This window comes from Salvelinus alpinus, chromosome 26, assembly GCF_045679555.1.
Source record: "Salvelinus alpinus chromosome 26, SLU_Salpinus.1, whole genome shotgun sequence".
NCBI lineage: Eukaryota > Metazoa > Chordata > Actinopteri > Salmoniformes > Salmonidae > Salvelinus > Salvelinus alpinus.
Window position 1 is genome coordinate 38,183,267 of NC_092111.1, and position 14,828 is coordinate 38,198,094.

At 46.7% G+C, this 14,828-nt stretch overlaps 1 protein-coding gene across 10 annotated transcripts in view; it reads right to left on the reverse strand.

Moving 5' to 3' along the window:
- LOC139555278 (protein 4.1-like) overlaps window positions 1-14,828 on the reverse strand; it is a 125,952-nt gene that overhangs the window by 37,709 nt on the left and 73,415 nt on the right. For 8 of the 10 annotated variants that reach the window (XM_071368956.1, XM_071368957.1, XM_071368948.1 and 5 more), the window contains one exon: window positions 10,577-10,756. In XM_071368956.1, coding sequence (XP_071225057.1) covers window positions 10,577-10,756 — 180 coding nt within the window. Of the gene's footprint in view, window positions 1-1,090; window positions 8,348-8,921; window positions 8,976-10,576; window positions 10,757-14,828 lie in introns of those variants that run through there. The other 2 variants (XM_071368950.1, XM_071368954.1) reach the window with 2 other exon arrangements.

Below are 14,828 nucleotides of genomic sequence, written 5' to 3' on the forward strand. Positions count from 1 at the left end.
GAGAGAGAGAGCTCCCCATAGAGAGAGAGAGCTCCCCAGAGAGAGAGAGAGCTCCCCAGAGAGAGAGAGAGCTCCCCAGAGAGAGAGAGAGCTCCCCAGAGAGAGAGAGAGCTCCCCATAGAGAGAGAGAGCTCCCCAGAGAGAGAGAGCTCCCCAGAGGATGGGCTGCAGCACAGCGACAAAACTGCATCCCAAATGGCACCATAGGGCTCTGGTCAAAAGTAGTGCACAGGTATTGTGGTGACATTTGGGACTCATCCAATGTGATAAATCACTGTAAAGTAACCAGACTATCCCCGTCGGGGGGTCCAGCTGTGTGCTTTTCACAATAAGAGCGCTTCTCAGGGGTAGAGTTGTGTGCTTTTCATAGTAAGAGCGCCCCGGCCTCTGGGACGATGGAGAGGAGGACCAAGCCAGCCACAGGCCCCTGGCAACCAGCCACGCCAAATATCCACACACCAGCCTTCAGATATGCAGATTATGCTAAATCAGAGGCATCAAAAATTACTTACATTTTGCTTTTTAATCTTTCATCTCAAACTCTTTGCCAGGGAGGTAGGGAGGGAGAGACAGAGAGGGGAAAGAGAGGAAGATGAAAAAGAGAAGCAGAGAGAGAGAGATAAAAAAAGAGTCAGAAATAGACAGAGAAAGAAAGAGTGAGTGGCGGTGGTAGAGAGAGAATGAGAGCAAAAGTCATTTGATTTAGTCCACATAGTCAAGTCGGGTATAATTTTGAGCCCATGAAAGGAGCAGATATGTGATATGACAGCTATAACAGAGTGCATGCTGGACTGGACATCTGTTCAAAGCAGGGCAATCTTCTCACTGTGTAGTCCTTTTCAAAGTCAAGCTCTCCACATGACAAAACTAATAATTAAGGAGACCTAATTTCTAGGCCTAGTTTCCTTCCTGGAGTTAGAGACCAAGAGAGTGAACTAGAGGGCCAAAATCAGAATAGGGAGGGTTGAGGGGAGTTCCCTAATTAGCAGCAAAACATACAACCCCCCCAAAACCCCCCAAAATGTAATAAAAAAAAACTGTGGAAAGAGTGGATATCCCGAATTAGAGAGAAGATGAGAATACACTCACATTCAAAATTAATACTCCCTTCACTTCTTAGCATACAAGGGACACCACAGAATGAAACAGAACAGTAGTAATATACAGTAGCAGTCAAAAGTTTGGACACACCGCCTCATTTGTCACGGATCCCTCCGGAACATTCATTACTGACACCTGTCCCCTAATCCCACTGCTTAGTACTTGTATAAGTGTGCCCTTTGGTTTCCACTGGGCTGCCGATTATTGTTACAATGTCCGTTGGTGCGTGTGAGTACCTGTGCTGTGTGTTTTGGGCCTTCGTGCCATTGTGGATTGTGAAGATGATTACGGGTCTCGTCCCGTGGGTTAATCATTATGCGGCTTGTGTTTTTTATTTGAGGTACTCCTCACTCTTTTGTTTGTGTTTCAACCATGTGTTTTTGTTACATGTTTGTTTGGTCTTCGTCCCCGTGCCTTTACACGGCACGCCGTAATTTGAGTACAATTTTATTTTAAACTATTACGCATTCCTGCGCCTGTCTCCCGAATCATTTATACCAGCGTGACATCATTCAAGGGTTTTTCTTAATTTTTTACTATTTTCTACGTTGTAGAATAATAGTGAAGACATCAAAACTATGATATAACACAAATGGAATCATGTAGTAACCAAAAAAGTGTTCAACAAATCAAAATATATTTGAGATTCTTCAAAGTAGCCACCCTTTGCCTTGAAGACAGCTTTGAACACTCTTGGCATTCTCTCAACCAGCTTCATGAAGTAGTCACCTGGAATGCATTTCAATTAACAGGTGTGCCTTGTTAAGAGTTCATTTGTGGCATTTTTTTCCTTCTTAATGCGTTTGAGACAATCAGTTGTGTTGTGTCACGGTAGGGGTGGTATACAGAAGATAGCCCTATTTGGTAAATCCCAAGTCCACATTATGGCAAGAACAGCTCAAATAAGCAAAGAGAAATGACAGTCCATCATTACTTTAATGCCAGTCAATACGGAAAAAATCAGGAACTTTGAACGTTAAAGAAAAACCCTTGAATGAGTAGGTGTGTCCAAACGTTTGACTGGCACTGTATGCCATTTGTAAACACATCTAAATGACTTACAGACACAGTACAGATACATAACTAAAGTAAGCATGCCCGAATAGATTTATTTTACAGTCGACAAATGACTTTCACCTTTAATTATGGTTTAAGTAAATCCTCATCGACTCTGACTAACATTACGATATTAACAACAATGTAATAGTGAATTATATAAAACAACACATACTAGATCAATATAGAGATAATTGCTTTCCTACGGGAAGTTTCACAGGGAACATAATAAAAAAACGTCTATCTTTCTAGCGAACCAAGTTCCTATAATAATAACATTGTGTGTTATAATAGTCGTATACACATTTATCTACACACACCATAAACACACACTAATACACGTGTACTCACATGCACATAGTTATTGAATACACTTCCACCACCACCAGTCCATTGGTAAACAATACCTTCCCAGGGTATTTCTAATGGCAACATAGTGATCAATGCAACTTGGCTGTAACCATGATCCAAGAGATACCCTTGGAGAGTACACATCTCACATAGCATTTCAATGGCTTTAGACTCCATCCATGAGTGGTGGCATTTCATATAGGAAGACATTCCAAAAGTCTCTAAACTAGTCAAGCGTCGACACATACAGTATCTTCAATCCAAACTCACTAGTTAGATGAATAATCAGCAAGTGGGTTGATACATATGATTTTAGTTTAAAATCAGTCTGAAAAGTAAAACAGATCTCTCTCTCTCTCTCTCTCTCTCTCTCTCTCTCTCTCTCTCTCTCTCTCTCTCTCTCTCTCTCTCTCTCTCTCTCTCTCTCTCTCTCTCTCTCTCTCTCTCTCTCTCTCTCTCTCTCTCTCTCTCTCTCTCTCTCTCTCTCTCTCTCTCTCTCTCTCTCTCTCTCTCTCTCTCTCTCTCTCTCTCTCTCTCTCTCTCTCTCTCTCTCTCTCTCTCTCTCTCTCTCTCTCAGCAGGCAGTGATTGTTGATTTAAAGCAAGCAGAGGAGGAAGTGGCAGGCCACCATCAACAGTAGTGGAATTCTTAGCAACCAGTGTTCCTTTTTGGTTACCTGTAGTGATGTCAGTCAGGTTAACAAGTGAGCCAAGTACACCATCTCTGCGTCTCAAATGGCACCCTAGTCCATATTTAGCCCACTGCTTTTAAAAAGTAGAGCACTATATAGAGAATACGGTGCTATTTGGAACGCAGGCCGTGTTTTTAGGAGTGCAACAACAGCAACATGGGTTGAAAGGCCATTTCAGTTACATGAGAGACCTCTGGTAATAATAGTAATAACTCACGGGTTCTTCTCTTAAATACAACCTGAGTGTTCCGTCTACCCTGTCTGTCCTGTTTGTCCTGTCTGTCCTGTTTGTCCTGTCTGTCCTGTTTGTCCTTTCTCTATCCTGTCTGTCCTGTCCTGCCTGTCCTGTCTCTATCCTGTCTGTCCTGTCTCTATCCTGTCTGTCCTGTTTGTCCTGTCTCTATCCAGTCTGTCCTGTCTGTCCTGTCTCTATCCAGTCTGTCCTGTCTCTGTCCGTCCCGTCTGTCTTTCCTGCTCATGCCTAGAAAAGCATCAATGTAGACGAGAGCCGATGCAGCTCACAGGCAGACAGACAGCAGCTCTCTGCTGTAGCATGACCAGGGCCTGTGGTCACAAAGTCAGAGTAGGAGTACTGATCTAGGGTCAGTTTTGCCTGTTAAATCATAATGAATAAGAGCTAGGACCTGATCTAAGATCAGCGATACAGATCTCTCAGGCTGTTGGAGAGATTCTGCCACACAGCACAGCACTGTCCTGGAGATACTATACTACACTGACTGATAGAAACACTAAGAGACAAATTAAATCACATTTTCCCTTAGGCTTCCATTGACATTGATGCGTGACTATGATACGGGTAGATTCTGTGGACGAACAGAGAAAATATACAGTAGTCTACAGGCTAAACACAAGCAGTGAAAGAGTCAGGTTATAGCAGACAAAGTTTGTTAGTAACACTGGATGGCTTTCCATTTTTCACCATGGAATATTGTAAGTAAAAGTTCTACAAGCTCCTTGAAGTCCGGCTATAAGACTCTGGTAGCGAGGGAGCTCAGCCAGGTACAGCTCTCAACACTTCCTGAAAAATAAGGTGCTGGCAAGAACAATCATGCCATAACTCCACAATGCAATGACCATTATTCACTCAGTGTAATGTTCAATAGGGATGTCTGTCTGTCTGTCTGTGTTTGTCTCTGCCTGTGTGTGTCTGCCTGTGTGTGTGTCTGTATGTGTCTGTGTGTGTGTGTGTGTGTCTGTGTGTGTGTGGGTGTCTGTGTGTGTCTGTGTGTATGTGTGTGTCTATGTGTGGGTGTCTGTGTGTGTCTGTGTGTATGTGTGTGTCTATGTGTGTGTGTCTGTGTGTGTCTGTGTGTATGTGTGTGTCTATGTGTGTGTGTCTGTGTGTGTCTGTATGTGTATGTGCGTGTCTGTCTGTCTGTGGGTGTGTCTGTGGGTGTGTGCCTGTCTGTGTCTGTCTGTCTGTCTGTGTATGTGTGCCTGTCTGTGTCTGTCTGTCTGTCTGTGTATGTGTGTATGTCTGTGTGTGTGTGGCTGTCTGTGTATGTGTGTATGTCTGTGTGTGTGTGTGTATGTCTGTGTGTGTGTGTGTGTGGCTGTCTGTCTGTGTGTGTGTGTGTGTGGCTGTCTGTCTGTCTGTCTGTCTGTCTGTCTGTCTGTCTGTCTGTCTGTCTGTCTGTCTGTCTGTCTGTCTGTCTGTCTGTCTGTCTGTCTGTCTGTCTGTCTGTCTGTCTGTCTGTCTGTCTGTCTGTGTGTGTGTGTGTGTGTGTGTGTGTGTGTGTGTGTGTGTGTGTGTGTGTGTGTGTGTGTGTGTCTGTCTCTGTCCTTCAACAGCGGTACTTCAGTAGGGGGCTCTCTCTGTCCACCGGACCGGCCAGTCACCTGCTGGTTCAGTTCATTAGAGGGCACTCTCTCTCTCCACCGGACCGGCCAGTCACCTGCTGGTTCAGTTCATTAGAGGGCTCTCTCTCTGTCCACCGGACCAGCCAGTCACCGGCTGGTTCAGTTCATTAGAGGGCTCTCTCTCTGTCCACCGGACCAGCCAGTCACCGGCTGGTTCAGTTCATTAGAGGGCTCTCTCTCTGTCCACCGGACCAGCCAGTCAGATTAACACCAGCCAACACAGAGTGAGAAACATGACCAGCAGTCCAGACAGGAGGGAGAAGGAGACGTGTGGCGGTTGGAGCTGGAGCATGGCTGGGTACAGCTGGCAGGCTGAGGGCCCCCCTGCCCTGTCCTCCTCCTCAGGCATGTCGATAGAGACCCTCAGAGTGTTCCCCCGGCCCCGAGCCTCCTCTTCCTCCTCCTCCTCCTCGTCATCATCAGAAGTATAATCTTCTTCCTCCTGTAGATAGGGGTGTCTGAAGAGCGGTGGTCCCCCGGGGCCCGAGGAGGCCTGCTGTTGCTGTCTCAGTAATCTTACCTGGTATTCAAACAGAGGACGCTTCCCTCTCTGTGTTCAGCAACGGGAGACCAAGAGAGACAGAGAACAATGAACAGACGTGGGGGAATGGCCAACCGACAGGCAGGAATTAGGGGAGGATGGGAAGAGGGCAGGGAGTGTTAGGAGAGGAATGGACAGGGTAGGGATTGGGTTAGGAGGGGAAGGGATGAGGACAGGGCAGGGATTGGGTTAGGAGGGGAAAGGATGAGGACAGGGCAGGGAGTCGGTTAGGAGGGGAAGGGATGAGGACAGGGCAGGGAGTGGGTTAGGAGGGGAAGGGATGAGGACAGGGCAGGGAGTGGGTTAGGAGGGGAAGGGATGAGGACAGGGCAGGGAGTGGGTTAGGAGGGGAAGGGATGAGGACAGGGCAGGGAGTGGGTTAGGAGGGGAAGGGATGAGGACAGGGCAGGGAGTGGGTTAGGAGGGGAAGGGATGAGGACAGGGCAGGGAGTGGGTTAGGAGGGGAAGGGATGAGGACAGGGCAGGGAGTGGGTTAGGAGGGGAAGGGATGAGGACAGGGCAGGGAGTGGGTTAGGAGGGGAAGGGATGAGGACAGGGCAGGGAGTGGGTTAGGAGGGGAAGGGATGAGGACAGGGGAGGGAGTGGGTTAGGAGGGGAAGGGATGAGGACAGGGAGTGGGTTAGGAGGGGAAGGGACAGGGCAGGGAGTGGGTTAGGAGGGGAAGGGATGAGGACAGGGCAGGGAGTGGGTTAGGAGGGGAAGGGATGAGGACAGGGAAAGGAGTGGGTTAGGAGGGGAAGGGACAGGGGAGGGAGTGGGTTAGGATGGGAAGGGATGAGGACAGGGGAGGGAGTGGGTTTGGATGGGAAGGGATGAGGACAGGGGAGGGTGTGGGTTTGGATGGGAAGGGATGAGGACAGGGGAGGGAGTGGGTTTGGATGGGAAGGGATGAGGACAGGGGAGGGAGTGGGTTTGGATGGGAAGGGATGAGGACAGGGGAGGTACTGGGGTAGGAGAGGAATGGATAGGGGAGGGAGTGGGTTAGGAGGGGAAGGGATGGGATGGGGACAGGGGAGGTACTAGGGTAGGAGAGGAATGGACAGAGGAGAGAGTGGGAGTGGGTTAGGAGGGGAAGGGACGGGGGAGGGAGTAGGTTAGGAGGGGAAGGGATGAGGACAGGGCAGGGAGTGGGTTAGGAGGGGAAGGGATGAGGACAGGGCAGGGAGTGGGTTAGGAGGGGAAGGGATGAGGACAGGGCAGGGCAGGTAGCGGGGTAGGAGAGGAAGGGACAGGGGAGAGAGTGGGAGTGAGTTAGGAGTGGAAGGGACGGGGGAGGGAGTGGGTTAGGAGGGGAAGGGATGAGGACAGGGAGTGGGTTAGGAGGGGAAGGGATGAGGACAGGGCAGGGCAGGTAGCGGGGTAGGAGAGGAAGGGACAGGGGAGAGAGTGGGAGTGAGTTAGGAGGGGAAGGGACCCCCCGTCCCTTCCCCTCCTAACCCACTCCCACTCTCTCCCCTGGGTTAGGAGTGGGGTAGGAGGGAGGTTGGGGAGTAGGTAAATGGTGGAATGTAAGGTTGTAAGTGCGGGCGGAGGGGAAGAGTCTCCTTCAGATTCTCTCTGAACTCTGACATTAGTGAGTGGTGGGTTCCATCACTGAGCTTCAGCCTGACTCAGACTCCCGGTTTCTGGGCAGTGAGAGTTAGGGTCCAGGGTGGCCGGACCAGGCCGGACCAACCTCCAGGGAAGCGGTGACAGCAGCAGCAGCATATTTGGGACTGGAGAGTTTTTATGGGTCTCTGCTCCTCCATGGCTGGGGTTACAATGGATGGCTGGGTATAGATTGGATGGCTGGGGTTTGATTGGATGGCTGGGGTTAGAATGGATGGCTGGGGTTAGATTGGATGGCTGGGGTTAGATTGGATGGCTGGGGTTAGATTGGATAAAGGCCTTCTCTGGCAGGTAAAATGCTAGCTAGTGCAAACCGTTTGTTTGGCAGTGCAACGTCTTGGATCATAACAGCGTTACGCGGAGAACCACCATAGGAACTGGCTTGATGCAGGTTGGCTAGACCACAGTGTTCCCTCCTCCTCACTGCCATCTGACAGCCAGTCAGTCAGTCAATGAGAGATGAGCTTATCAAATACATTGAGGGCTATTGGGAATTGGGAGGCTCATATTTGTGATTTGTTGGTAATGTGTTCATGAAGATAGAAAAAGACATCTGAAATGTTTTACATACAATATCAAGTCAGGTAAGACTGCTTGGTAAATCACCAGACTAGTGTATTATACTGCAATTGTTTATGTATATTTTAGTGATATTTTAGAAACATGATAATCTCCATTGATAGAAATTGTGCTATAGGCCTATCGTTTAAAAATGCCTATACTCCAATAGAGAAAATTGAAAGTTAAGATTATTATTATTATTATTTTAGATGTGTTGTTAAATGTTCTGAGGGAAGTGCTTAGTAGTCTTCAGGTACATAGGCAGGACGTGAGAAGGGTCTGGAGCAGGCAGGATACCCAGGTAGCTGGAGGCAGCTTCAAGTCTGGGAGTAAAATTGTTTTTTCAGCCCCATGGCAGTAGAGGGGCGAGGGGAGGGGAGCGGTGATGCTCGGTGACCCAAGGCCTGAACACCTCTCTGGGTCTCCGGATCCTCCTCGGGAGAAGGGGGTGGAGGTAGAGGAGGAGGTGGTGGAAGATATGGAGGAGGAGGAGGAGGAGGAGGAGGGAGTGGATATGAATGTGGGGCAGGGCACGACTTTGAAAGGAGAGGAGGAGGAGGAAGACGAGGAGGAGGAGAGGATTGAGAGACGACACAAGGGGGGGAGAGAGAGAGAACATAAAACATAAAACAACCAGTGAGGGAGAGATACAGGTCAGGGAGGAGGAGAGACAATGAAATGAAGAGGGGGAGGAGGAGGTCAGTTCTTTGTTGTTGTTGTCATTGTTTGTTTTTTGGTTGTTTGCGTGTTTAGTTTTTTGTTCTTCAGTCTCTCATCACTACGTCAGACATCATCATCATCATCATCACCACCATCATCACTGAGTCATGCAGCTTCACTACTATCGGGTCAAACCCAGCCATGCGATTTGATTGGCAGATCAAAGCAGGAAGACAAAAGCTGGCAGCAGCCAATCATGGAGCGGAGGCAGTGGTGAGGGGGGAGGGTTTGGGAAAGGTTAGGGGGTGTGGTTTGGAAGGGGCATCTATAATAGTAGGTTGTGACGGGGCCAGGGGTGGGAGAGCGCAGTCCTGCTAGTGTTCTCTTACTGCAGCCCAGCCCAGCTCAGCCCCTGTACGGCCAGTAAGGACTGAATTAGAGTACCTTTACCTCTGATACGCCACCAACTACTCTGTATGCAGGTGATAGGGAGGCCGTCCTCACCTGCACACACGCACACACACACACACACACGCACACACAGACACACACACACACACAATCTTCACACATACGAATATACACAGAGAGACTCCAAGAGCATGTCCACTGTACACACAGAGAAACCGTTGAACACTTGATGAAGCTCTCTGAAGCATTCCGTCTGCCGACTATGAACCTGCGAACAGTATATCCTTAGGGAATTTAAAATAATCTATTCCTCTGTACCAAGTATGAGGAAATAAAAAAAGATATACTTTTCTTTCAAATGACCACAGCACCGCTGTAATACGGATATTCCAGATGTTCTGCCATTGTCTAGAAACCTGACATTGACTAACATGATTGCATCCTCTAGATTAGAGACTAGACATTGATTCGTGTCAAAAACAACACCTGAATGACGTGAGAAAAGATAACAGTACCCCCTACTGGGACTAATGACGAATGTGCAAATCCAAAATTACAACTAGAAAAACAACAGAGCAAGAAAACTTGCTCAAAGAAAGTCAAAACACATCTTCAATTGAAAATGAAAGCACAAAAACAAAACATTCATCTTGGTAAACTGGTGCTAATAAATAAAAGCATAAAAGCGAGTCAAATGTACCATCTTTCACTTCAAACATCACATTGTTGTCAGGAATCCTGGTGGTGCTATGAGTGGGACTAAAGAAGATAAAGGCCTGTCTGTGTCTCTGAGTAACATGTTCTACTGTGGCTGTCTCTGTCCTGGTGGTGCTATGAGTGGGACTAAAAGAGGATAAAGGCCTGTCTGTGTCTCTGAGTAACATGTTCTACTATGGCTGTCTCTGTCCTGGTGGTGCTATGAGTGGGACTAAAAGAGGATAAAGGCCTGTCTGTGTCTCTGAGTAACATGTTCTACTATGGCTGTCTCTGTCCTGGTGGTGCTATGAGTGGGACTAAAAGAGGATAAAGGCCTGTCTGTGTCTCTGAGTAACATGGACTGCTATGGCTGTCTCTGTCCTAGTGGTGCTATGAGTGGGACTAAAAGAGGATAAAGGCCTGTCTGTGTCTCTGAGTAACATGGACTGCTATGGCTGTCTCTGTCCTGGTGGTGCTATGAGTGGGACTAAAAGAGGATAAAGGCCTGTCTGTGTCTCTGAGTAACATGTTCTACTATGGCTGTCTCTGTCCTAGTGGTGCTATGAGTGGGACTAAAAGAGGATAAAGGCCTGTCTGTGTCTCTGAGTAACATGGACTGCTATGGCTGTCTCTGTCCTAGTGGTGCTATGAGTGGGACTAAAGAGAATAAAGGCCTCTCTGTGTCTCTGAGTAACATGTTCTAATATGGCTGTCTCTGTCCTGGTGGTGCTATGAGTGGGACTAAAAGAGGATAAAGGCCTGTCTGTGTCTCTGAGTAACATGTTCTACTATGGCTGTCTCCGACTCTGTACCAAGACTGGTTGTTCTGTTGACTCCATAGAAATAGAACATCTAGAAGGGGCTTAGAGCCCGTAACCCTGGCGATTTGACTGGTCAACTCATAGATACACACACACACCAGTTCACTCATTATGACATCACTGACTTGAATGGGGAGGGCCGTTCTATTCATTTCAGTTCTGTTGGTGTTGACTCACCCCGTCAGTGCCTGACTGCAGCTGTCCGTTGATGCTGGCCGTGCGGAAGGGTGAGTGGGTGGACAGGCGTTTGTCCCACTCGCTCTGCCGCGGCTCCGGAACAGACTCCATGAAGCTTCTCTTCAGCTCACTGATACTGGTGTGGTGACGCATGATCTCTGTATGGGTCTTATCCAGATCCTGGGAGGAGGGAACGGGGTGGAAAGAGAGAGAGAGAGAGGAGGGGTAGAGAGAGAGAGAGAGAGAGAGGGGAGGGGTGGAGAGAGGGAGCGTAGAGAGAAGGGGAGACAGGTGGAGAGAGATAGAAAGGGGAGGGGTAGAGAGAGAGAGAGAGAGAGAGAGAGAGAGAGGGGTGTAGAGAGAAAGAGGGTGGAGCGGGAGAGGTGGAGGGAGAAGAGGACCAGAGGCAAATAGAAAGAGAGATATAGAAAGAATATGGAGAGAGAGAAAGAAACAGAGCAGAGGGGAAGGGCATGATAGATAAAGTAGAGACAGGGGGGATAGTTTAAGGAGAAGGCAGAAAGAGACAGCAAGGAAGGGCAAAAGGGCGAAGCCCCCAGATTGGAAGAGGGTAGGGAGAAAGTATGTCATTATTTGGGGGAAATGACAAATGTACAAGTTTAGCAGAATGCAACATGATTGATGATTTGCTTATCATATCAAACAAAATGCAGTTGGAAGTTGGAACAGGCCTGCCCCTCTCAAAGAGGACAAACAACATGACAACAGGATCTAACAGGCCTTAGTCCATCCAGACCACATGATGTCCTATAGACAAACAACATGACAACAACAGGCCTTAGTCCATCCAGACCACATGATGTCCTATAGACAAACAACATGACAAAAACACGACTTAGTCCATCCAGACCACATGATGTCCTATAGACAAACAACATGACAACAACAGGCCTTAGTCCATCCAGACCACATGATGTCCTATAGACAAACAACATGACAACAACAGGCCTTAGTCCATCCAGACCACATGATGTCCTATAGACAAACAACATGACAACAACAGGCCTTAGTCCATCCAGACCACATGATGTCCTATAGACAAACAACATGACAACAACAGGCCTTAGTCCATCCAGACCACATGATGTCCTATAGACAAACAACATGACAACAACAGGCCTTAGTCCATCCAGACCACATGATGTCCTATAGACAAACAACATGACAACAACAGGCCTTAGTCCATCCAGACCACATGATGTCCTATAGACAAACAGACTGTCCTGTGTTCCCTCCACTCTGTTCCCTCCTATGCAGATTGAACTTTAGATGATCCATCTCCGTACAGTATCCGTGCCTATCCATATTCATGGTGCAGGAGGAGTCATTGTGGTTTTGGAGCAATCGCCCATTACCAATCTACCACATGTTGGGATCGTGATCACAGAGATAAAATTACAACCAATTAGACTAGTGTCTCCTGGCTAATGACTATTCAGAAACATCCCAAATGGCATCCCAAATGGTACCCTGTTCCCTATATAGAACACTACTTTAGACCAGGGCACATAGGGATCCCCGTAAGGCTCGAGTCAAAAGAAGTGCACTATATAGGGAATAGCATGCCATTTGGGACGCATATTAGAGGGGAGCTCTGAGAGTTAAACTATGGGGAGGACATTGAAGTGTCTTGCTTCACAACAGAGCATCTGTGTGGATCTCTGCTACCTAATGAATTGGTCACATGGTACCTGAAGCCTAAATCTTTTATCTGTCTGACTAAATCCCTGCTCTTCATAACTGACAGCTGTTGGTTTTGGCAGCTAGCACTACAGAGATTTTACTGTTACCCGGTTTTCCAAAATCCCAAAACAGAGTGGGATTATAGTCTGGGCTGCAATGGAATACAATCCCCTTGTCAGGGAATATAATACCATAAGTGTATAGTACATCTACAGTACATCTACAGTACATCTACAGTACATCTATAGTACATCTATAGTACATCTACAGTATGTTTATAGTACATCTATAGTACATCTACAGTACATCTACAGTATGTTTATAGTACATCTATAGTACATCTATAGTACATCTACAGTACATCTACAGTACATCTACAGTACATTTATAGTACATCTACAGTACATCTACAGTACATCTACAGTACATCTATAGTATGTTTATAGTACATCTACAGTACATCTACAGTACATCTACAGTACATCTATAGTACATCTATAGTACATCTATAGTACATCTACAGTACATCTATAGTACATCTATACTACATCTATAGTACATCTATAGTATGTTTATAGTACATCTACAGTACATCTACAGTATGTTTATAGTACATCTATAGTACATCTACAGTACATCTACAGTATGTTTATAGTACATCTATAGTACATCTATAGTACATCTATAGTACATCTACAGTACATCTATAGTACATCTATAGTACATCTACAGTATGTTTATAGTACATCTATAGTACATCTATAGTACATCTACAGTACATCTACAGTACATCTATAGTACATCTACAGTACATCTATAGTACATCTACAGTATGTTTATAGTACATCTATAGTACATCTACAGTACATCTACAGTACATCTACAGTACATCTATAGTACATCTATAGAACATCTACAGTACATCTATAGTATGTTTATAGTACATCTACAGTACATCTATAGTACATCTACAGTACATCTACAGTATGTTTATAGTACATCTATAGTACATCTACAGTACATCTACAGTACATCTATAGTACATCTACAGTACATCTACAGTACATCTATAGTACATCTATAGTACATCTACAGTACATCTATAGTATGTTTATAGTACATTATAGAGCAGTCTGTGCCAAATGGAGAGCTGGATTTGCCATTTAACCCTAGGTGACCATGTGACCATTTCACTGGTGGTAGTATGGTATGCTAGGTGACCATGTGACCATTTCACTGGTGGTAGTATGGTATGCTAGGTGACCATGTGACCATTTCACTGGTGGTAGTATGGTATGCTAGGTGACCATGTGACCATTTCACTGGTGGTAGTATAGTATGCTTATGGTATGCTAACGTGCAGAAGGGATGAGTGTGAGTAAGAGTCCTCTTATGCACACAACCTGGGAGTTCACACAATCACAGAAGATGCACACACACACACACACACACACACAATCACAGAAGATGGACACACACACACACAATCACAGAAGATGCACACACACACACACAATCACAGAAGATGCGCACACGCACACACAAACACACACAATCACAGAAGATGCACACACAAACACACACAATCACAGAAGATACACACACACACAATCACAGAAGATGCGCACACGCACACACACAATCACAGAAGACACGCACACACACAATCACAGAAGACACACACACACACACACACACACAATCACAGAAGACACACACACACACACACACACACACACACACACACACACACACACACACACACACACACACACACACACACACACACACACACACACACACACACACACAGGCTCTCCCAGCAATATGCCTGAGGATACTTAGTCCTGAGCCAGCTGACAATTATTATTATGATGAATCAAAGACGCAGAATTTGAACCAGCACGTCAAAGACACGACTTTGTCCCAAATGGCACTCTATTCTATATATAGTGCACTACTTTTGACCAGAGTCCTATGGGTCGAAAGTAGTGTACTGTGTAGGGAATAGGGTGCCATTATGGGACACAGCCAATGTCAAAGGTCAACAGAGGTGAGGGTCAGAGAGAGTCACATGGCTATGGTTAGATACAGGAACAGCACCATGAGTGAGAGAGGCCCCCCCGCCCCAAATGGCACCCTATTCCCTACATAGTGCGCTTCTCTTGACCAGGGCCCTCAGGTCTCTGGTTAAAAGTAGTGAATAGGAATAGGGTGCCAATTGGGACGCTCCCTGAGAGAGGTACAGTACACGCTTAGAAAAAAGGGTTCCAAAAGGGTTCTTCAGCTGTCCCCATAGGAGAACTCACTGTACTTGTGCACGAGGGAATTGAACATTTTTGATTCAAGGAAGAACCCTTTTGGGTTCCATGTAGAACCCTCTGGGGAACGGGTTCAACATGGAACCGAAAAGGGTTCTACCTGGAACCAAAAGGGTTCTGCATGGAACCGAAAAGGGTTCTACCTGGAACCGAAAAGGGTTCTACCTGGAACCAAAAGGGTTCTGCATGGAACCAAAAGGGTTCTGCATGGAACCAAAACGGGTTCT